This window comes from Physella acuta, unplaced genomic scaffold, assembly GCF_028476545.2.
Source record: "Physella acuta isolate Inbredline_101_S28 unplaced genomic scaffold, ASM2847654v3 ptg000158l, whole genome shotgun sequence".
NCBI classification, from domain to species: domain Eukaryota; kingdom Metazoa; phylum Mollusca; class Gastropoda; family Physidae; genus Physella; species Physella acuta.
The window spans coordinates 103,839-128,443 of NW_026731677.1; the positions used below are offsets into that span (position 1 = coordinate 103,839).

Consider the following 24,605-nt stretch of genomic DNA (forward strand, 5'->3'; position numbering starts at 1 on the left):
ACACACACACACACGAAACCTGACACACACACACGAAACGTGACACACACACACGAAACGTGACATATACACACACACACGAAACGTGACACACACACACACACACACACGAAACGTGACACACACACACGAAGCGTGACACACACACACGAAACGTGACACACACACACACGAAACGTGACACACACACACACGAAACGTGCCATATCCTGTGATAGTGTAAAATAGTGTTTTTTCCTCAAATTGTAAGTTGGGTTTTTTGATATTCTACTCATTCATTGTATTCTGTATAAAGCTAGAGTCTTACCTTGAATTTGTACACATATTAAAAGTTATATATGGATTAAATGTGTTGTTGGCATCAGGAGTTCATCGAGTGTTTCCCCTAGACGTTAAGCACGAAACATGCTGCGCACGAAACATGCTGCGCACGAAACATGCTGCGCACGAAACATGCTGCGCACGAAACATGCTGCGCACGAAACATGCTGCGCACGAAACATGCTGCGCACGAAACACGATGCGCACGAAACACGATGCGCACGAAACACGATGCGCACGAAACACGATGCGCACGAAACACGATGCGCACGAAACACGCTGCGCACGAAACACGCTGCGCACGAAACACGCTGCGCACGAAACACGCTGCGCACGAAACACGCTGCGCACGAAACACGCTGCGCACGAAACACGCTGCGCACGAAACACGCTGCGCACGAAACACGATGCGCACGAAACACGATGCGCACGAAACACGCTGCGCACGAAACACGCTGCGCACGAAACACGCTGCGCACGAAACACGCTGCGCACGAAACACGCTGCGCACGAAACACGCTGCGCACGAAACACGCTGCGCACGAAACACGCTGCGCACGAAACACGCTGCGCACGAAACACGCTGCGCACGAAACACGCTGCGCACGAAACACGCTGCGCACGAAACACGCTGCGCACGAAACACGCTGCGCACGAAACACGCTGCGCACGAAACACGCTGCGCACGAAACACGCTGCGCACGAAACACGCTGCGCACGAAACACGCTGCGCACGAAACACGCTGCGCACGAAACACGCTGCGCACGAAACACGCTGCGCACGAAACACGCTGCGCACGAAACACGCTGCGCACGAAACACGCTGCGCACGAAACACGCTGCGCACGAAACACGCTGCGCACGAAACACGCTGCGCACGAAACACGCTGCGCACGAAACACGCTGCGCACGAAACACGCTGCGCACGAAACACGCTGCGCACGAAACACGCTGCGCACGAAACACGCTGCGCACGAAACACGCTGCGCACGAAACATGCTCCGCACGAATTATGCTCCGCACGAAACATGCTGCGCACGAAACATGATGCGCACGAAACATGAAGCGCACGAAACATGATGCGCACGAAACATGATGCGCACGAAACATGATGCGCACGAAACATGATGCGCACGAAACATGATGCGCCCGAAACATGATGCGCCCGAAACATGATGCGCCCGAAACATGATGCGCAAGAAACATGATGCGCCCGAAACATGATGCCCCCGAAACATGATGCGCGCGAAACATGATGCGCGCGAAACATGATGCGCGCGAAACATGATGCGCGCGAAACATGATGCGCGCGAAACATGATGCGCGCGAAACATGATGCGCGCGAAACATGATGCGCGCGAAACATGATGCGCGCGAAACATGATGCGCGCGGAACATGATGCGCGCGGAACATGATGCGCGCGGAACATGATGCGCGCGGAACATGATGCGCGCGGAACATGATGCGCGCGGAACATGATGCGCGCGGAACATGATGCGCGCGGAACATGATGCGCGCGGAACATGATGCGCGCGGAACATGATGCGCGCGGAACATGATGCGCGCGGAACATGATGCGCGCGGAACATGATGCGCGCGGAACATGATGCGCGCGGAACATGATGCGCGCGGAACATGATGCGCGCGGAACATGATGCGCGCGGAACATGATGCGCGCGGAACATGATGCGCGCGGAACATGATGCGCGCGGAACATGATGCGCGCGGAACATGATGCGCGCGGAATATGATGCGCGCGGAACATGATGCAATCAATTTCAAGTTGGATTTTCTCCAACACTTAATAATTCAACCTCACACCAAGTTTTCCTGTGGCATTCACACTTGTCTAAATGTTAATACCGTATTTTCTCTCAAATTTAAACCCACTTTCTAGAATCTCCTACTTAACTAGTGACTGTACTTTAAGCCCACAGATTTTAAAATCCTGTTTATGCATATATTTAATAAGTGACCGGCTAGTCTGTTCAATGTTTTGTACTCAAACATTACAGTCTTAGTTTAAAGAACGCTCGTCAAATGAAAACAGACCCAGCTGTAATTGGGATAATAAAGCATACACTAATGGTCCAGTTTTTTCTAAGCCAACCAGAGTTTTCAATTCTATTTTGGCCAAATGCTGTCCTGGCCAACTAGATTTTAATTCTGTTTGGTTACCACATTTTTCTTGGCCAACCAAATAGGTTTAATGTTCTGCGGTTAAACTATTTTGAATGGGTTCTATTTGAATTTGTAATCATCAGATAAACAGCGGTTGAAGACATAAATTGTTTGCATAATGCATTTTAATTTGTTACAATACTAAAAAACCCGACTGCAACAGCCATTAGGATACACCCTCTCGGCTGTTCCTGAAGAGATTCGACCAACATGTTGCTGTTCATCACTCTGTTGCTTCACGTCTTCTCCGGCTTTGGTAAGTTCCACATGTAATGTTTTAGGACCTTCTCCGGCCTTGGTAAGTTCCACATGTAATGTTTTCGGGCCTTCTCCTGGTTTGGTAAGCTCCAGTTGTCGTAATGTTTCAGGGTCTTCTCCGGCTTTGGTAAGTTTCACATATCGTAATATTTTATGGCATTCCTCGGCTTTTCAATGTTCCACTAATAATATTTGGTATGCTCTATCGTTTTATTGAATTCTATATGTAATATATTAGGGCTTGTTCCGGTTGTAGTAAATTATAAAAAAAAAAAGAAAAATTCTAATTTAAATAAAATACAAAGTAAAGATATTCGCTAGTTTTTTTTAATTTTATTCCATTAATTTTAATAATGTTTGTTGTAATTTTTCTATTATTCTCTAGTTTCAAGCTGTGATTATGGGTACCCAACACCCATCGGTAATCTGTTTGATTCAGCTGAAAAGTACAAGGGAAACAAGTATTATCTCTCCAAGTTTTACTACTCAAACGTGGATCAAGCTGAAAGTGTATGTTTGTCCTACGGCATGTACTTGGTAGAAATCAACGACGCAGGCGAATACAAGTTTGTCCAGGACATTGCTCGGCAAGCTAGGACTAGCGGTCTGCTGATTTCTGGAACTGACAAGGCCCAGGAAGGTACATGGATCTTCCAGTTCAGTAAGGAACCCGTCAAGTTTTTTGATTGGTATGGACCAAATCCCGACAACTATCAGGGTGGAGAAGATTATCTATCACTAAATAGTGCCTTCAAAATGAATGATTATTCTTATCTGCAGCCCGGAACTTATAAGTTCCTGTGTGAAAAAAGTGGCTGATAAATAAGATTTGGTCTGAAAATTTGGTTGTTCAAGTTATTTTAGTAAATCATAATTATTTTTTGATTAAACAATGCTTTAAAAGATTTCTGAAAGATTTTTTTTTTTACTTTTGACATTAGTTTGAGTGGTCGTTCATCAATTGATTATGCTTAGGTTAATGTTTGCTTTATTTTGTTTTGTACTTCATTCTACTTATGTTGACGTTTGGTGACTGTTTTTGTTTAATAGAGGGTCGATGATTTTGTTGATGTTTTTGTTGATGTTTTCGTTGATATTTTTGTTGATGCTTTTTTTGATGTTTTTGTTGATGTTTTTGTTGATGTTTTTGTTGATGTTTGTGTTGATGTTTGTGTTGATGTTTTTGTTGATGTTTTTGTTGATAATTTTGTTGATTTAAGGATCGGACAAAATTTATTCTTAAAAAATGGCTCTTTAAATATTTTACCAATGTTATTTTGACTGTAGACTAATCAGCGCAGGAAAATGTAACTTGTAAATAAGATTACCGCATGCGGAAAAATATTTTAGTTGAAGTTAAATATAGCAGTTACGCGTGTGCAAAGAGCTTAGTCAGGAGCTGAAAGAACAGCTAGAAGGTAGTTTTTACAGGAATAACATTTAGTGATGTTGCAAGAGCTTAATTTATGGTCGGAGCTAAAATTGGACAGATGCTGGTTTGTCCTCACTATTGCCGACATGCTCCAGGGGCGTGCAGGATGAAAACATTGAGTGCACGTTGATTATCCTCTTCAAGGGTAAGGTACAACATTACACGGTCGCCGGCCAAGTGTCAGGGGCGTCTCGGGGCGCTTTGTAACTGCCTCCAACTTCTGACTACATTGAGGAAACATAGTTTGTTTAATCGAGAGAAACACAGTGTCCCTGCGCTATCACTCTTTCAATAAAGAACTATTTTATATAGACTTAGTTAATTCACAAGGGAGGTTTATAAAAAAAAAACTACCATCAACAACCACTCAAGACTAGTAACACAGTAGGAAAGCTTATATATATATATATATATATATATATATATATATATATATATATATATATATATATATATATATATATATATATTGTCCATGGTATCATTTGTCCTGATATATTTTGTCACGGTATCTTTTGTCCGTGAGATCATTTGTCCTTGAGATAATTTGTCCTGAGATAATTTATCCGTGAGATATTTTGTCTGAGATCATTTGTCCTGTCACCATATATATATATATATATATATATATATATATATATATATATATATATATATATATATATATATATATATATATATAAATATATATATATATATATATATATATATATATATATATATATATATATATATATATATATATATATATATATATATATATATATATATATATAATTTACCACACTATACGAAGATCCCGAAATAAAGATTTGTGGAGAGAATGAGAAAGCCATATACAAAATATTTACCGCAACTGACGCCGGCCCTTCAATCTTAAATATAGAAATTAACAAAACAAGATAATTTCTTAAATATTATTGGTGGAACATACAAGAAGGAGAAGATTCTAAAACAATACGACTTTTGGAAATTATCAAAACAGGAGAAGGCCCTGAGACAGTACATGGTGTTCTCTGGTCACTGAGACAGTACATGGTGTTCTCTGGTCACTGAGCAGTATTTCGTGTTCTCTGGTCACTGAGACAGTACATGGTGTTCTCTGGTCACTGAGACAGTACATGGTGTTCACTGGTCACTGAGACAGTACATGGTGTTCTCTGGTCACTGAGACAGTACATGGTGTTCTCTGGTCACTGAGACAGTACATGGTGTTCTCTGGTCACTAAGACAGTACATGGTGTTCTCTGGTCACTGAGACATAATGTTCTCTGGTCACTGAGACAGTACATGGTGTTCACTGGCCACTGAGACAGTACATGGTGTTCACTGGTCACTGAGACAGTACATGGTGTTCTCTGGTCACTGAGACAGTACATGGTGTTCTCTGGTCACTGAGACAGTACATGGTGTTCTCTGGTCACTGAGACAGTACATGGTGTTCTCTGGTCACTAAGACAGTACATGGTGTTCTCTGGTCACTGAGACATAATGTTCTCTGGTCACTGAGACAGTACATGGTGTTCACTGGCCACTGAGACAGTACATGGTGTTCTCTGGCCACTGAGACAGTACATGGTGTTCACTGGCCACTGAGACAGTACATGGTGTTCACTGGCCACTGAGACAGTACATGGTGTTCACTGGTCACTGAGCAGTATTTGGTGTTCTCTGGTTACTTGAATTGGGCTTTCGAAAAAAAATCTCATGTACTGTAAAATTTTGACAAAACCTACTTTAATAAACCGCATAAAATTAGTTTCTTATAAATTGTAATCTCCAACAAATAATTTAAGCGCGTTTTGTATAAAGCAGTATATACCTGGCATGACCGGGTTAAGGAAATATATTACTTTTTCCAATTAAATGTCTATATGCAAATATGGTCATTTGAGAAAATACACATAACCCTAACGCAAATACAAATGCAAACATAAACAATCGCAAACACAATAGTAAACGCTAACGCAAACGAAAACAAAAAAAAACGCGGAGAAGGGATAATGACCGTTGCAATTTTTAAAAATAATTCAAAGTATTTTGTTTAAAATTTTAAACCTTTCAAACAATTGAAACATAAGTTTAAAAACAATTAGTTCTAGGATCTGGTTGAGGTTTTTGGTTTTCATATTGGTATAAAGATAATGCATGTAGTGTCAGGAAGCTAATACTAACCCACTCACAAATTTTCAAGTTTGGTATAGCTGCGTCTATCTTGTTTTCAAGTTTTCTAAAATGGCATAACGAGGTTTATAGCTAACAAAAAGGCTTGCAATAAATAAATCTCTGTAAACTCACCAGCAAAGCAACAACAAACACACTGACAAACAAAAAAACAAAAATACACAAAATAAAAAAAAATCGAAAAAAAAACATAACAACAACATACAAACAAAATAAAAATAGTTCATCTGGACTAATAATAACACAAAAAAACGGACCTTTGAAAAGTTTTGAAATCAATGTTTAATTTAAAACTCGGTTTATTGACAACAAGATACAATTTTATTTAACCTGGTCAAGCGCATCATCAGGGTTAGTCGCTCTTTCACAAAGAAACCTGGTAAATTTAGTTGGTGGATCTGGCATGTCATTCATTTTGTATTCGTTACTCTGACTAATGATTATATAATGTTCTTTACCTTCATAGTTGTCCGGGTTACCACTTTTCCACTCTTTAAACTTGACCGGTTCGTTGTTTGGGAAGACCCAACTGTTTTCTTTTATCGCGTCAGATCCAGAAAGCAGAAGATGTTCAGTTTTGGAATTCCTGGCAATGCCTTGCACAAACCTGAACTCACTTTCGTCATTGACCTCTACTAGGTACATACCGTTTAATGAACATGCTTTTAAAGCTTTTTCCACATTCATGTAGTAAAAGTCGGAGAGAAAATATTTGCTACCATTGTGATGTCCCATATATTCAAACATTGAACACATAGATTGCTCTCCAGAATCACTAGTATAAGCTGTAGAAGAATATAGATATTAAAGAAAACACTGTTAAAATGGCACATGACGAAAAATTCTCAGCCGTATTCGTTTGAAAAATTTAGAATCATATACCATCATTTCCAATTTATATTCTTTTATGAAATGAAAATAGATTAAAATATCAAACCAAGCATGTTAAAAGAAATACCGTTGTTTTTTTTCTCAGGTCTGTCGACGGTGTAGTCTAGGGGTAAAACTCGCGCTTTCTAACGGGAAGTCACGAGTAAAGTATTCGGTCTATGTACTGTGGGTTGTGACTTTCTCGAGCCCCCCTCCCCATTTCCATGTGGTGCACTACAATCAAGGGGAGGAAACAAATGTCTGTGTCTGACTGCTGGCAACATGCATAAGTTTCTTCCCTTATTTCCAGTCTATTTATGATAACCATTGCTTGAGCGACTGTGTACGAGAGTGATCCCCCATCCATCCAACCCCTCCAATAATGAAACATGCACTAAAGACCTTAGGTTGTTTCTTAACAGAACTACCGTTGTATACTGTGATGCTTGCTTTATCTATGGGGGAGAAAATGAAATTCTGTTGTAAACCTACGTGTCTAGCAGAGGAACATGACGTTTTCCCGATACTTGCAAGAACGCCGGGTGTCCCAAGGTAGTTTCCCGAACGGACACTTGCATTTGGCTTTAGGACATTTGTCCCGTTCGGGAACTTACTAAAGCCGGATAAGGTCCTTAAACAATACGGTGCACGGACGTTTGACCTCATGTGCTTTGACCACTGAGGGGCTTTGACCATAGGGGGTTTGATCACGGATGTTCTCACAACAGAGGGTCTTTGATCACAGGTGGTTTGTCCAATGAGGGCGTTCGATAACAAGCGCTTTGTCCATGTATGGTAAGGTATACTATTAAAAGTTGGGTAATGGGGGACAAGTGTTACTTCTTTGACAATACTGTTGGCATGCTGTTTTATCCTTTATGTATGCTATGTATTTTCAAGTAGGCTACATCTTCATTATTAATGTGTGAATCTTTTTATGTCTCATTATTTATGTTCCATTTATATTTAAAATAAATCTTTGAGGCCTAGCACCAGCCTTTATGTGGAGACTAAAATATCGTTATTGACTTTTTTTAAGTACATGTTAAATTCTATTAATGTACTCTCAGGAAATATTTTAAAATCGTATTAATTGTATCATAAATTTACATCAAATAACAGTTTATAATGTCTATTTTAAAATCTACACATTATAGTTAACCCCCCACCCCAATGTGGTCAAAGCCACGCTGTGGCCAAAGCCCTATGGCCAAACCCTCTATAGTCAAACCCCCTATGGTCAAACCCCCTATGGTCAAACCCTCTATGGTCAAACCCCCTATGGTCAAACCCCCTATGGTCAAACCCCCTATGGTCGAACCCCCTATTGTCAAAACCCCTATAGTCAAACCCCCTGTGGTCAAACCCTCTATGGTCAAACCCCCTATCGTCAAACCCCCTATGGTCAAACCCCCTATGGTCAAACCCCCTATGGTCAAACCTCCAATGGTCAAACCCCCTATCGTCAAACCCCCTATGGTCAAACCCCCTATGGTCAAACCCCTATGGTCAAACCCCCTTTGCTCAAACCCCCTGTTATCAAACCCCCTATGGTCAAACCCCCTGTGGTCAAACCCCCTATGGTCAAACCCCCTATGGTCAAACCCCCTGTGGTCAAAGCCTCTATGGTCAAACCCCCTATGGTCAAACCCCCTATGGTTAAACCCCCTATGGTCAAACCCCCTATGGTTAAACCCCCTGTGGTCAAAGCCTCTATGGTCAAACCCCCTATGGTCAAACCCCCTATGGTCAAACCCCCTGTGGTCAAAGCCTCTATGGTCAAACCCCCTATGGTCAAACCCCCTATGGTTAAACCCCCTATGGTTAAACCCCCTATGGTCAAACCCCCTATGGTCAAACCCCCTGTGGTCAAAGCCTCTATGGTCAAACCCCCTATGGTCAAACCCCCTATGGTTAAACCCCCTATGGTCAAACCACCTAGGACCAACAATACGACATATATAGCTTACCAAAGCCGGAGAAGGTCCTAAAACATTACGACATCTGGAACTTACCAAAGCCGGAGAAGGCGTGAAGCAACAGAGCGATGAACAGCAACATTTTGGTCGAATCTCTTCAGGAACAACCGAGAGGGTTTATCCTAATGGCTGTGTGGGCCTGGTTTTATAGTATTGTTGTACAAATATGAGTTTTTATCGGGGACACGTGCTGTTTCTGTGATTCCGAAAATATTTTAAAATATAAAAATAGTAGTCGAAGTCAATGGCGTAGCCTATATGGAGTTATTATTATATGGGCGAAAATGATTACCAATTAATAACGAAATTAAATATAATTGTCTTAGTTGGAGCCATCTAGACAAGTCGATAAATTACATACAAAGTAAAAGACATAAATGGGATGACAGTTTTTCAGTTCTATACGAGGGACGAAATAGTCCGTAACGCTTTTGCACCTCTTTTATCGGGTTCCGCAAACCACTGTTGAAGGATTATCCTGACAGTTATTTGTTTAAAACCAAAAGATTAAGCATCTGATGGGTATTGCTAGCGATATTCCGTTTTATTGTTGATTGTACACATCTCCCCCCCCCCCCCACGTTTTTTTATCGGACATTCCAGTTTCTTAACCAGTACGTTTCAGTGTGGAAGCTTTAAAATTTCATACAAATTCAATTTTAGGGTCGCTTCATCGATCTGCCGCTGACAATTTAAGAACTGAAATGACTCATTGATTCCCTCATGTATTTGCAGATAAAATTGGAGTATCATCCTAGAGATAAGATTAGATACTTTTTAGAGCATATTGAATAAACAGGAAGTGATCTCCCCTAAACTTTCTCGAATATTCTTATATAAAACAACAGGGGATGGCAACTCGGGATATAGGCATGATTTTAAATCCATTTTAAATACTAAATACTTTAAATAGAATAAAATCTCGTAGAAAAAATAGTTGAAAACCGAGTGAACGCCAAATAAAATGTGTATAATAGTGGGGAATATTATTAGAGCTTTATAAGTTCACATGGGTTTTTTGAGAAATTGGAAATAGCGAAAATTACTACTTCCGGTCAACGAAAATTACTCAAAATTTGACAGAAGGCAGAGAATTAGATCTTTCACTAACATGTGAACATGTGAAATTTAATTAATCTATCTGAAATTGTACTCAAGTTATAGGCTTTTGAAAATTCAGAGAAGAAAAGGTTCCATTTCCGGTTATCGGAAAAAACTCAGAAGTTGATATGGATCTACGATTTTGATATAATACTTACATATGAAATTTCATCAACCTAGTTGTAACAGTACTCAAGTTATCGTATTTATACACACACACTTACACACACTTACACACACACAGACACACACACACACACACATACACATACACACAGTGGCGTAGCGAGGTCGGGTGTCACCCGGTGCGGCACTTAATGGTGTCACCCCCCAGAGGCGTAGCGACCCTTCCCGGGGACAAACTTTCAAGTTTTCGATTTGCAACCCCCCCCCCCCCCCCTCAAACTTTCGATTTGCACCCCGCCCTCAAGTTTTTCTCTATATATTTTGCTTTTTTTGCCTTGGTGTCATCCCCCTAAATGGTGTCACCCGGTGCAGTCCGCACCCCCGCCCCCCCCCCCCTCGCTTAGCCCCTGCATACACATACATGCGGACAAGATTGCAAAATTATGTTTTTCCGACTCAGGGAGATGTAAACCGTCTAGATTTGATAAAAAATCTCGATTTTTTTTACGATTTCAAGACTTTCTCTATACTTCGTATATACGAGAAAGTAAAAAAAGTATGCGGCGATGTAATGGCTTTGTTAATACGTGGCATATTTGCAAAGTGTGAGAACGAGATTTTAAAGGCGTTGTAAAAGTTTATATATATATATATATATATATATATATATATATATATATATATATATATATATATATATATATATATATATATATATATATATATATATCACGTTATCAAAAATATCATCCAGTATACACACGATAAACTAAACCAAAGCATGTGTATACGAGTAAGAGTATGTGTACAAGTATATCTCTATATATCTCTATATATTTCTATAAAGCGCCTTCTGAATCTGACACTTATGCCACTTATTTTCCTGTTCCCATCATATCGCCCTCATACAGGTGAACTACGTTCAGTACATTGTCAAAGCTGCGATTATCTCTAGAATAAGACTTCAATCCTTTAAGCAAATACATGCGGGTACGGAACATCTCTATTCTTAAATGGCCCGCAGAAGATCAAGTGATTCTAAAATTGAACTTTTTGTATGATACTGTCAAGCTTCTACGCAAACACGTAATTTTTTGTTGTTCAAAAAGGTAAATTGTTCCGTGAACAAAAAAATTCTACGTGGGTTGAGATTTGGATAAACAAGTACGGGTTATTGTTTATGAAATTATCGATAATCTTTTTTTGTGTTTTATACTAGACGAGCCGATCCGCGGCATATCATATGCCGCTTTTTAGTTGTTTTATTTTCTACCTTTCAGTAATTCATAGTTTGTGAATTCGACAGTACCAATGCTGCCACTGAAAATATTTGCTTAAAAACACTATCAGTAGGTCGTTAAGGACGATACTACCCCCACACTCCTATCCCCCAACCCCTACCCTACAACCCCCCCCCCCCCCCCCCCCGTGAAAGCAGCCTCCTCTTAGTTACCTCCCCTAAGTTTAAAATGGTTTCAAACTAAATTATCTGCCCCTAGTAGCCGTCACTAAACCCGGCTCCACGAATGTAAACATTTAGCGTGAACCATAGCTCACCAGACCATGTAGGGGTGGGGTGGTAGGGAGCGCGCTTACAGCTTGTTTTCTAGCGTCTCCAAGAAGAGAATTATATATATATAGATACAGTCTCGCAAATGCTGTTTGTGAGTTTCAATAGGCACAAAGGCTTGCTCTTTCGGCCTCAATGTGGGCTGTCAATTTTATCCATTTGTTTTACATTTTAATTTTATTTTAAAATTTTATTTGAATATATATATATATATATATATATATATATATATATATATATATATATATATATATATATATATATATATAAAGCAATGTTTGTGTGTGTGTGTGTTTGTCTATCTTTAAGAATTTATGCATTACTACTCCGAGGGACGTTCCTACGAAAAAATAATTAAAAATTCGCAAGGGTGGTGCCCCGGAATGGTTCGATTCTTATTTATATACGGTATTCTAAAAAAATGAAAGTCGGATTCGGTTCGACACCGTATATCCGAGTGCTAAAAAACTTTGGGGAGTTGATGAAAATACTACCGAGAAGGTTTCTGAGTGAATTTTTTAAATTTACACTGGCGATTTCCGGAAGGATGGGATTTTGGCGTATATAGCCCTCTATATACGGTTACAGTTGGTGTCACCCCTCCCATTGTGCCGAATGTCGTTAATTATTGCACACATTATATTAATCCACCTTTTAATTTAAGCGGAAACAAGCACTAGTTTCAGAGTAAATTATTACAGATGGTGTCACCCCCACACTCGATTATTGATTACCTTATTACAAATATTCATCAAAACCTTACCTCCCCAGTAAATTATGCGGTTCGTGTCCCACCACCACAGAGTGATAGCTCTAAAGTGTGCACCGTGAGCAGAGTTTCTTCCAAGTATCCCTTGGTAGAGTCGGGAGGGGGGGGGGGTTAGCAAATCTAACAGTGTACGCCCCCCCCCCCCTTTACCTTCCGAACGAAATATAATTTATATTGAAAAAATATAATTTTATTAGTGACCGCCCTCACCCCCTGGAAATTTTAGTAAGTCCCCCCCCCCCCCCCCCCCCCACAAAAAAAAATTCTATCACCCCCCCCCCCCCCCCGAGAAAAGCCTATAGAATACACCCTCTCGGCTGTTGCTGAAGAGATTCGACCAACATGTTGCTGTTCATCGCTCTGTTGCTTCACGTCTTCTCCGGCTTTGGTAAGTTCCACATGTCGTAATGTTTTAAGACCTTCTCCGGCTTTGGTAAGTTCCACATGTCGTAATGTTTTAGGACCTTCTCCGGCTTTGGTAAGTTCCACATGTCGTAATGTTTTAAGACCTTCTCCGGCTTTGGTAAGTTCCGCATGTTGTAATATTTTTCATGACCTTCTCCAGCTGTGTGTAAAAGCCTTTGAATGATTTATATTTAAAATATTTTGTAGACAAGGCTCTCAAGTGCACTATGTTACGTTATGTCTTGTTAGTTAATGTTACATCCGTTGTATATTATATATCGTAGTAATGTCCCTTGAATGTTCAGTCTCTTAGTGTGTGTGTGCCAAGTGAGTATCAAGGTAACTTAGAATGTAACTGGAGACAAGACGTGTCGTCTAGGCTGTCTGGTGTGATGACAAAAGTTCTGAAACTTTTGTATGAAACCATTTTCAAGTGTTTGTTTTTGTTTGATTCCCAACCGGACAAACAACAGTCGCACACGTTAATTGAATGTACATCTATGATACCTCTAAGCAGGGCTGGTCTAGCTCTGTCTAAGGGATCCGGGAAATTTAAAAAACAACCCCAATCCGAGGATTTCCACCCCCAATCAAAACCTAATGATTATCCTCAGCTTAATTGAAATTCACGGGACAAATTAAAAAAAATCATAGCACAAATTAGCCTAGAACTGCACTGTTCCAGGAGATATAGCGATATTTTCACCACAGCCTAAAATCCCCCCTCAAAATCGCATTCGACTTTTTCTTAAAATACGATTTTTTTTCCAAATCTTCTCTAAACTCTGCCAACATTGAGTATTTTAAACATGCCTTATTACAGTTTATTAAAACAGTATTCTAAAACGCGAAATATCGGCTAAAATTCGTTTCTAATATTGCTTTTTTATAATGCAAATGTATGACGTCACACCAAGTGCCCCCTACCAACACTCCGTTACAAAATTACGCACCCTCCTCCCCCCTACGAGTGTGACGTCATTTATGAACGAACCGAAGACTATTCTTAATCTAAGTGGGAGGAATCAAGTAATGTAACATTCTAAATCTAAAATATGTCTCTCAGCCTAAATGTCGAATGTTCCATTGTCATAAAGTATTTAGATACTTTTATTGGTTTGAGTTTACTACTATAAAAAGTTGCTAATTGTCTAATGTAAGTTGTTGATTTAATTATTGACTGTTGGAATAAAAAAAATTGATGGTTTTTTTATGCACAAAATATAATGATGTGGAAGTCTTTAAAGTGTGTTATATTTAAAATATTTAAAGTGAAATTCTTTTGAATGTTTTATATTTTAAAGATGTGTGTGAAAACCTTTGATTGTTTTATATTTTAAATATTTTGTACACAAAGCTCTCAAGTGCATTATTTTACTTTATGTCTTGTTAGTTATTGTTATGTCCCTTATATTTTATACATCGTAGTAATGTCCCTTAAATGTTCAATCTCTTAGTGAGTGTGCCTAGTGAGTTTTCAAGTAATTAAGAAAAACATTACAAAAACATACAAACACACAACAAATAGTTCATCCGGACTAATAATAACATAAAAAATCGACCTAAAAGCTTTGAAATCAGTGTTTAATTTAGAACTCTGTTGATTGACAACAAGTTACAATTTTATTTAACCAAGTCAAGCGGATCATCAGGGTTAGTCGCCCTTTCACAAAGAAATCTGCAAATTGTAGTTGGTGGATCTCTCATGTCATGCATTTTATAGCCATTACGATTACTAATGGCCAGATAATCTTCACCTCCGCCGTTGCTCGGGTCACCCGACCCCCATTCGAAAAATATGACCGGTGCATTGTTTGGGAAGACCCAAGTCTTCTGTTTAATCGCGTCAGATCCAGAAAGCAGAAGATCATAAATTTTGTAAGACTTGGAAACGTTTACCACAAAATTGTACTCAAATTTATCATTGACCTCTACCAGGTACATGCCGCATGATGAGCATACATCGAGAGCTTGTTGTGCATTTATGTAGTAAAAGTTGGAGATAAAATACTTGTGTCCATTGTAAGCTCCCGTATAAGTCAACATTGAACACATAGATGGTTCTTCCGAATAGCTACTAGAAGCTGTGGAAGAATATAGATATTATAGGAAACACTTTTAAAATGACAGAGGACGAAAAAAAACCATTCGTATTTGTTTCAAAAATTTAGAATTATGTCATCATTTCCAATTTATAGGCTAAAGAAATGAGAAGAGACGAAAATACTTTTTCTTCGGATGTCCGTGGACGGTGTAGTCTAGGGGTAAAACCCGCGCTTTTTAATACGAGTAAAGTAATCGGGTTCTATACTGTAGGTTGTGTCCTACTCGAACTCCCCCCCCCCCCCCAGTTCCCCATTTCCAGATGGTGCACTTCAATCAAGGGGAGGAAAAAAATGTCTGTTTTGCCGATTCTTTATTGTTTTCCTGTCTACCAGGGTGATGACCATTGCTTGAGCGACCCCCCCCCCCCCCCCCCATTCGAACCCTCCAACAATAAAGCATGCTCGTTAGATCTTAGGTTGTCCCAGGAAAAACTACCTCTTTATCCCATGAAGCTTGTTTTGCCTATGGGGGGGGGGGGGGTGGGAAGTGAAATTCTGTTGTAAACCTACGTTTCTACCAGAGGAACAGGAGGTTTTCCCGATACTTGCAAGAACGCCGGGTGTCCCAAGGTAGTTTCCCTAACGGACACTTGCATGTGGCTTTGGGACATTTGTCCAGTTCGGGAACTTACCAAAGCCGGAGAAGGCGCTAAAACATTACATGTGGAACTTACCAAAGCCGGAGAAGGTCCTAAAACATTACAACATGTGGAACTTACCAAAGCCGGAGAAGGTCCTAAAACATTACGACATATGGAACTTACCAAAGCCGGAGAAGGTCCTAAATCATTACCACATGTGGAACTTACCAAAGCCAGAGAAGGTCCTAAAACATTACATGTGGAACTTACCAAAGCCGGAGAAGGTCCTAAAACATTACGACAAGTGGAACTTACCAAAGCCGGAGAAGACGTGAAGCAACAGAGCGATGAACAGCAACATGTTGGTCGAATCTCTTCAGGAACAGCCGAGAGGATGTATCCTAAAGGCTGTGAGGGCCGGGTTTTATAGTATTGTTGTACAAATATGAGTGTATTCTGGGACACGTGCTGTTTCTGCTATTCCGAAAAAAAAAACATTTTGATACAAAAATAGTAGTCGAAGTCAATGGCGTATCCTATATGGAGTTATAACAAGGTGAATGGGGCGAAAAATGATTAGAATATTAAATATAAATGTCTTTGTTTAAGCCATCTAAACAAGACTTAAAACTACACACAATGTAAAAGTATTGTTGTACAAATATATGTGGTGTTCTGTGATTCAGATAGTAGGCGAAACCAATGGCAAAGCCAATGTCGAATTATTAAAACGAGGTGTACAACGATTACAAAATCATAAAAAATTTAAATATACATGTCTTAAGATAAGACTTCTAGATAAGACTATAAATTACATAGAAAGTAAAAGATATAAATGGGATGACAATCTTACAAATCTAAACGAGGGCCGAAATGTTCCGTTACGCCTTTGCACCTATTATATCGGGTTTCGCAAACCGTTATTGAAGGATTATCCAGACAGTTATATGTTTATATAAATGAAATATGAATCTGATGGTATTCCTGTCGATAATCCGTTTTATTGTTGTTTGTTTAAATCTCCACCCGTACGCTATTTTGTTTTTAACGGACATTCGAGCTTCTTAACCAGAAAGTTTCGGTATGTAAGCTTTAAAATTTCATACAAATTCAATTTTAGGATCGCTGCATTGATCTATCACTGACAGTTTAAGAACTGAAATGACTCATTGATTCCCTCATGTATTTGCAAATAGAATTGGAGTCTCATCCTAGAGATAAGCACCTAAATACTCCACTGAGTATATTGAAAAAGTATGCGTTGATGTAATAGCGTTGTTAAGGAGTGATTCGTGGCATATTTTATGTAGCAAAGTGTGAAAATGAGAATTTAAAGGTGTAAAAGCTTGTGCACGCATATATGCCTACACATATACTTAGGAAAATACGGATATATATATATGTATATATATATATATATATATATATATATATATATATATATATATATATATATATATATATATACATATATATATATATATATATATATATATATATATATATATATATATATATATATATATATATATATATATATATATATATATATATTAATTTCCATAAATTAATAAGTTTTAATGTAATAGAATATATTCAATATAGTAAACAGAAGCGTATATATTTCAAAATGATTACGATATACACGATTATTGACTATTTATTTTCGATTCAAGAATATACAGCACGAAGTGACAATATGGTATCAACACATAAACTAGTACAAAGGCATATTGTATTATGTAATCTGAGTCATACACTACGTGAATGTGATGACCAACACTGAATGTGTATTACAGGCAAATAAAGCTTATTTAAACGTAAAAATGCATAAAAAGCGTTTGAATAATATGCAAACCTAGATAATGACCACAATTTTACTTTTTAGTTTTAGCTTCGATAAGCAACTAGTTCTCACTGCGACTACAAGTATATATATATATATATATATATATATATATATATATATATATATATATATATATATATATATATATATATACATATATATAACCTAATCAAAGATATCATCCAGTATACAAACGATAAATAAACAAGCGTGCTTATACGAGTAAGAGTGTATGTAATTTGATATTTCTATATAGCACCTTCTAATCTGCTATTGCTTCGCTTATGCCGTCGCCATCGCTTCACCCTCATACAAGTGAACTATGTTCAGTACATTGTCAAAGCTGCGATTATCTCTAGAATAAGACTTCAATCCTTTAAGCAAATACATGCGGGTACGGAACATCTCTGTTATTAAATTGCCCGCAGAAGCTAAAATTAAACTTTTTGTTTGATACTTTTAAGCTTCTACCCGTTTGAGATTAGGATAAACAAGTACGGGTTATATATATTATAATATCTATTATAATCTTTTTTTATGTTTTACACAAGACAGAGGCGTAGCAAGAGATTGGGGGGGGGGTGCGAACCGCACCGGGTGACAAAAAAAAACATAGCGAAATATATACTGAAAAATGATATCACTTAATTAAATGATTAATTAAAAGATTGAATTAAATAGTCTTTTAACAGTGGACAAGTGGAGGTGGGTGACACCATGACCTAAACATGCTAATTATAAAGAAAACGTGCAACATCCAGCTGAATTTATAACCGAATATAGATACAAATAGTTAGTATTGTCTGAGCACAGTTTAAAGCAATAACCGGGGAGAGGGGTGACCCGGGGGGGGGGAGTTACATCAACTCAACGTTGCAATATATATGCCTGAGAAAAACGGTTTGGTTGAGAATCGTAATAACCTATGAAAATCCGTGTATGTGGTGGGGGGGGGGGTTGGAGTAAAAATTAAATACATCTAGAAGAAAAATACGAATACACATACAAGTGTATATGGATTTTATATATATATATATATACAAAACATTGTTGTATTAAGAAAATAAATCTTATTTACTATTAGTAAAATTATTGTTCTAAGCTTTTATAATTAATGTGGTTAATCTACCAATGAATATATCAATAAATTAAAAAAAAAGTCTTTAAATTAGTTTGTAATTAACAGTGTGTTTAAGAAAGGACAATGTTCTCCACCTAAAATCCTATTTTACAGCTCTACACATAATGAAGATTCTCCCCAATAACAAATCAGACAAACAAAAAAACAAAAAAAATGAGTTATTAAACATGTAAACTAGAGTTTTAGTAGTATACTAGACTACCCGTCATCCCTTGGATAACTGTGGGTTTCGGGGGTCATCCATAAAAAAAACATCACGTCTGTCACTTATCTTCACAAAAAAAGACCCCACATTCAAAAAGATGTTTTTTTATCTTTTAAAAACACCGAAAACATCGGACCTTCATATACTGACGTCACAGGTGACCTACTCAACTCTACTTCACCTGCCCAGTATCCCACCAAGTCTCAGACAACATGTTTTTATCGTTTAAGAAAACGATTCCAGCCGAGCATGTCTCTGACCACGCTATCCCTTCATATGCTTAGAAACGGTTCCATGACAAATGATCTCAGGACAAATGATCTCAGATGTTATGATACATTATAAATATCTATCATGGTGTCTCCACCTCTCCCCCCTTCTTGCTACCCCACAGGTAACGGTACACACCTGGACCTGAGTCCAGCGGTATCGTAAGGCTGACCTGGCCTCGACCTCAGACTGCGGTCATGGGGGCGGGGCCTGAGTCATGTGACCTGTAGGGTAGGGACGCTACAGTCCGGTCACTCTACCTTCTCCCCTCTTCGGAGGTACACGTTTTTTTTGGTGCTAAGGCACTAGCCAACATAACATATCATACTTATTTTGGTGCTACGGCACTTGTTCTCCTCGGAGAAATTAAACGTACGTTTGGCAACGTGTGTAAAGGATTGTGTGGCCTCATTGGAAGGTAATTTACTCTTACTTTTATTAGCTGTACTGTTATAATATTAATTAATAAGTATGGAATGAGTATAAAATAATGTATGAATGAAATAATATTTTCTAGCAATGTTTATTGTAGGCCTTATGTAAATGTATTATCTTATGCGTCTGAATGAATGTGTATATCACACAGATGTTAGGAAGTTTGTCACATGTATTTTACAGCCGGCCAGCTTGGGGCTAAAACAACTTAGACAGTACAGAGGTCTGTGTGAGCAAGTGTGACCACTCCGCCCTGAAGACCAGTCGCCCATTCCAGGCTACTCTAAGTTGTATCATTATTCCTATGCCAATAATTCATGTATTAAAAGTTAAATGATTGTGAAACTGAGTTAATTACTTAGTTATAATTTTAAACCTTTGCACTGCACCCAATATCGATAGTCCGTCAATAATAATAACATAACTTTAATAAACGCAATATTAACTATTAAGGGACCTCTTGTCCAACGAGACAAACCCTAGACTAAACAGGTCATTCTGTAGCTGCGGCTATAACTATTTATGTGCGACTCGCTAGAGCATATTTGCCACATCAGACGTTGAATAAATAAATTAATTAATTAACGTCTTTAAATAAATTTGTGATTAACAGTCTGTCTGAAAAGAAAATTTGTTCTCTACCTACATAATATATATATATATATATATATATATATATATATATATATATATATATATATATATATATATATATATATATATGTGTGTGTGTGTGTGTGTGTGTGTGCGTGCGTGCGTGCGTGCGTGCGTGCGTGCGTGCGTGCGTGCGTGCGTGCGTGCGTGTGTGTGTGTGTGTGTGTGTGTGTGTGTGTGTTACAAATAAAGCCCGAAGTGCGATCCATGCGTGCATTGACTGGCCTTTGTGCGAGTTGGCCGCTTCTCGTGGGTTATGTACAAAGAACTTTTACCTGAAAGGGCTTTTTTGTACATTGGCCTGGACGCCCTGGTAATGTAAGATTTAGTCTACGGTAAGATGGAGTTTTAATAATTCCTGCTGCGGTTTTATTGTGAGTATTACTCAGCTTGTGGCTGTATAGCTTTCTATATGAAATGCGACAAAAAGAAAAATGGTTTTTAGAACACCTCAGGCCGTCCTGTAGTTCCAACCCTGGTATATAGTTAAGAGACATGTTGAAAGTTACAAACACAGAAGCGCAAGATTTACCACTACGATGACTAAGTTGTGAGAAAGTTCTCAACACAATTAAGCGTTACGTGTCAACTGGTTATGCGCCATTGAGGCCATTGACTCCGATTTCAGCCTGCTTTTCTTTTTGGATTTGCTTCCATAGCCTTTGTCCAACCAAGAACAAACTACAAGGCAGTTTAATTTTGGAGTTGTCTCTCCTAGAAGAGTGGCTGTCCCCAGCTAACGAGCCGCATCTACCCGGGGTTCGAACTCGAGACTTTTCGGTTTAGCAACCATGAGCTTTACCGACTCGACCACGCCGACCCCAGTGTCTGATGAAAAGTATAGAAATTGGCCTCTGCTGCAAACATAACTAGTCATTTAAATTTTCTTAACCTACAAGAAAGTAGTGTCTTCTAAAATGTAAGATCCCACGATTAATTAAAAAGCTTTTTGTTTAAATACAAAATCTATCTGTAATATATATATATATATATATATATATATATATATATATATATATATATATATATATATATATATATATATATATATATATATATATATATATATATATATATATATATATATATATATAAATATAAATATATATATATATATATATATATATATATATATATATATATATATATATATATATATATATATATATATATATATATATATATATATGTATGTATATATATATATGTGTATGTATATATATATATATATATATATATATATATATATATATATATATATATATATATATATATATATATATAGGGCAAGGGCTAGGACTAGCGCTAGGACTAGGGCTAGGGCTAGGGTAAAGGCTAGGGCTAGGACTATTGTTAGGATCAGGGTTAGGCTTAAATGAATGTGTAGTGTTGTTTTTGGTTTTGGGTTAATTTTAGGGTGAGGTGATTTCCTGGGTTTTTCGTCTTTGTCTTTTGATTAGGACTAAGGTAATATATAGGTCTAGAGTTGAAATTAGAATCAGGATTTTGAAATGTGTTTTATGTAATGAATAATGAAGAAAGGAAATGAAACTGTTCTACGCTCTAATGTTTTCAAGTAGTTTACTAAGACCGGATTCAAACCTAACTTCTTTGGGAGCTGCGGTTTAAATATCAGCACGGTCTTTGCTATCAGCTAATTCTGGATTGCATATTGTTTTCATATTGGTATGAAAATGATGCATGTAGTCTCCGGAAGCTAATACTAAGCCACCACGCCATCACGCACTCACTCATTTTCAAGTTTGAAAAATAATCGGTTTGGTATTGGTGCTTCAAATCTTGTTTGCAATCTTTCTTTAATAACATAAAGCTTATAAAAAGACTTGAAATAAAAAAGTTTTGTAAACTCACCAGCAAAGCAACAACACACACATTGACAAAATATCAACAAACATCAAAACAAAAAAATTAACACACAAAAAATACAAAAACAAGACAAACACACAACAAAAAAGTTCATCGGGACTAATAATAACATAAAAAAAACGTCCAGAAAACTTTAAAATCAATGTTTAATTTAAATCTCTGTTGATTGACAAAAAGTTACAATTTTATTTAACCTGGTCAAGCACATCTTCAGAGTTAATCGCTCTTTCACAAAGGAACCTGTAAATATAAGCTGGTTCATCTTTCACGTCATTCATTTTATAGCCGTTAGGCCGATTAATGGCTAAATAATCTTCTACAGTGCCAGCGTCGTCTGGGGCACCGTTTGTCCACTCTTTAAAATTGACCGGTTCATTGTTTGGGAAGACCCATTTCCCTTCTTTAATCTTGTCAGAACCAGAAAGCAGAAGACTTTCGGTTTTGGAATCCCTGGCAATTTTTTGCACAAACCTGAACTCACTTTCGTCATTGACTTCTACCAGGTACATGCCGCATGATGAACATACATCTAGAGCTTGTTGTATGTACATGTAGTAAAAGTTGGAGAGAAAATACTTGCTTCCATTGTGAGCTCCCGAATAATTCAAAATAGAACAGATAGATGGCTCTCCAGAATCACTACTAGAAGCTGTGGAAGAATATAGACATTATAGAAATCACTGTTAAAATGACACATGACGAAAAATTAACATTAGTGGTCGCTTGAAAAATGTATAGACTTGAAAGAAATGAAAAGAGATTAAAATATTAAACAAGCATGTTCAGAAAAATGCCATTTTTCTGATGTCGGTGGCCGGTGTTTACTTAGGAGTAAAACTCGCGCTTTCTAACGGGCAGTTACGAGTAAAGTAATCGGGCTCTGTACTGTAGGTTGTGGCCTTCTCTAACCCTTCCCATTTCCAAGCTGTGTACTACAACCGAGGGAAGGAAACAAATGTCTGTTTCTGGCTGCTGGCAACGTGCTTAAGATAATTACATACTCCCCCCACATTCAACCCCTCCAATAATGAAACATGCACTCAAGACCTTAGGTTGTCTAAGAACAGAACTACCTCCGTATACTGTGATGCTTGCTTTGCCTATTGGGAGGGGGGAAGTGAAAGTCTGTTGTAAACCTACGTGTCTAGCAGAGGAACAGGAGGTTTTCCCGATACTTGCAAGAACGCCGGGTGTCCCAAGGTAGTTTCCTGAACGGACACTTGATAGTGGCGTTGGGAAATTTGTCCAGTTTGGGAACTTAGGAATGCCGGACAAGGCACTAAAACATTAAAACATGTAGAACTTACCAACGCCGGAGAAGACGTGAAGCAACAGAGCGATGAACAGCAACATGTTGGTCGAATCTCTTCAGGAACAGCCGAGAGGATGTATCCTAATAGCTACATGAGCAAGTTTTATAGTATTGTTGTACAAATTTATGTGGTGCGGGGGTCATGTGTGTTTCTGTGATTCCAAAAAAAAATTTTTTTTAATATAAAAATAAAAGTCGCAGACAATGGCGTAGCCGATATGGAGTTATTAAAAAGTGAATGGGGCGAAAAATGATTACAAAATGATAACAAGATTAAATATGAATGTCTTAGTTGGAACCATCTAGACAAATACAAATAAATAATATAAAAGATAAAAAATTGGATGACAGTTTTACAGCTCTATACAAGGGCCGAAATGATCCGTTACGCCTTTGCACCAATTTTATCGGATTTCGCAAACCCCTATTGAAGGATTATCCTGACAGTAATTTGTTTAAAACAAAAAGTTTATGAATCTGATGGCATTGCTAGCGATAATCTGTTTTATTGTTTTCTTTACAAATCCCCACCCATATGATATATTGTTTTTAACGGTCATTCGAGCTTCTTAACCTGTAAGTTCCAGTGCGGAAGCTTTAAAATTTCAGACAAATTCAATTTTAGGGTCGCTTCATCGATCTGCCACTGGCAATTTAAGAACTGAAATGACTCATTGATGCCCTCGTGTATTTGCAAATAGAATTGGAGTCTCATCCTAGAGATAAGCACCTAAATACTCCACAGAGCATATTGAAAAAGTATGCGGTGATGTAATGGCGTTGTTAAGTAGTGATACGTGGCATATTTGATGTAGCAAAGTGTGAGAATGAGATTTTAGAGGTTTTGTAAAAGTATATATATATATATATATATATATATATATATATATATATATATATATATATATATATATATATATATATATATTCATAACCTAATCAAAGATATCATCCAGTATACAAGCGATA

General features: G+C 37.9%; 4 protein-coding genes across 4 annotated transcripts; 1 reads left to right on the forward strand and 3 right to left on the reverse strand.

The window, feature by feature from the left end:
* Positions 1 to 2,713: 2,713 nt before the first annotated feature.
* On the forward strand, positions 2,714 to 3,580 carry LOC131935771 (uncharacterized). Its single transcript, XM_059292419.1, has 2 exons — positions 2,714 to 2,759; positions 3,147 to 3,580. The coding sequence occupies exons 1-2, from the start codon at positions 2,714 to 2,716 to the stop codon at positions 3,578 to 3,580; spliced, it is 480 nt and encodes a 159-aa protein (XP_059148402.1).
* Positions 3,581 to 6,680: 3,100 nt separating this feature from the next.
* Positions 6,681 to 9,386, reverse strand: LOC131935770 (ladderlectin-like). The gene is made up of 2 exons (XM_059292418.1): positions 9,263 to 9,386; positions 6,681 to 7,162 (listed from the first exon to the last, which is right to left on the reverse strand). The coding sequence occupies exons 1-2, from the start codon at positions 9,306 to 9,308 to the stop codon at positions 6,699 to 6,701; spliced, it is 510 nt and encodes a 169-aa protein (XP_059148401.1). The 5' UTR covers positions 9,309 to 9,386; the 3' UTR covers positions 6,681 to 6,698.
* Positions 9,387 to 14,765: 5,379 nt separating this feature from the next.
* LOC131935778 (macrophage mannose receptor 1) lies at positions 14,766 to 16,341 on the reverse strand. The gene is made up of 2 exons (XM_059292425.1): positions 16,199 to 16,341; positions 14,766 to 15,281 (listed from the first exon to the last, which is right to left on the reverse strand). The coding sequence occupies exons 1-2, from the start codon at positions 16,242 to 16,244 to the stop codon at positions 14,821 to 14,823; spliced, it is 507 nt and encodes a 168-aa protein (XP_059148408.1). The 5' UTR covers positions 16,245 to 16,341; the 3' UTR covers positions 14,766 to 14,820.
* Positions 16,342 to 22,459: 6,118 nt separating this feature from the next.
* LOC131935779 (perlucin) lies at positions 22,460 to 23,764 on the reverse strand. The gene is made up of 2 exons (XM_059292426.1): positions 23,632 to 23,764; positions 22,460 to 22,973 (listed from the first exon to the last, which is right to left on the reverse strand). Exons 1-2 carry the CDS (start codon positions 23,675 to 23,677, stop codon positions 22,510 to 22,512), a joined length of 510 nt encoding a protein of 169 aa, XP_059148409.1. The 5' UTR covers positions 23,678 to 23,764; the 3' UTR covers positions 22,460 to 22,509.
* Positions 23,765 to 24,605: the final 841 nt, after the last annotated feature.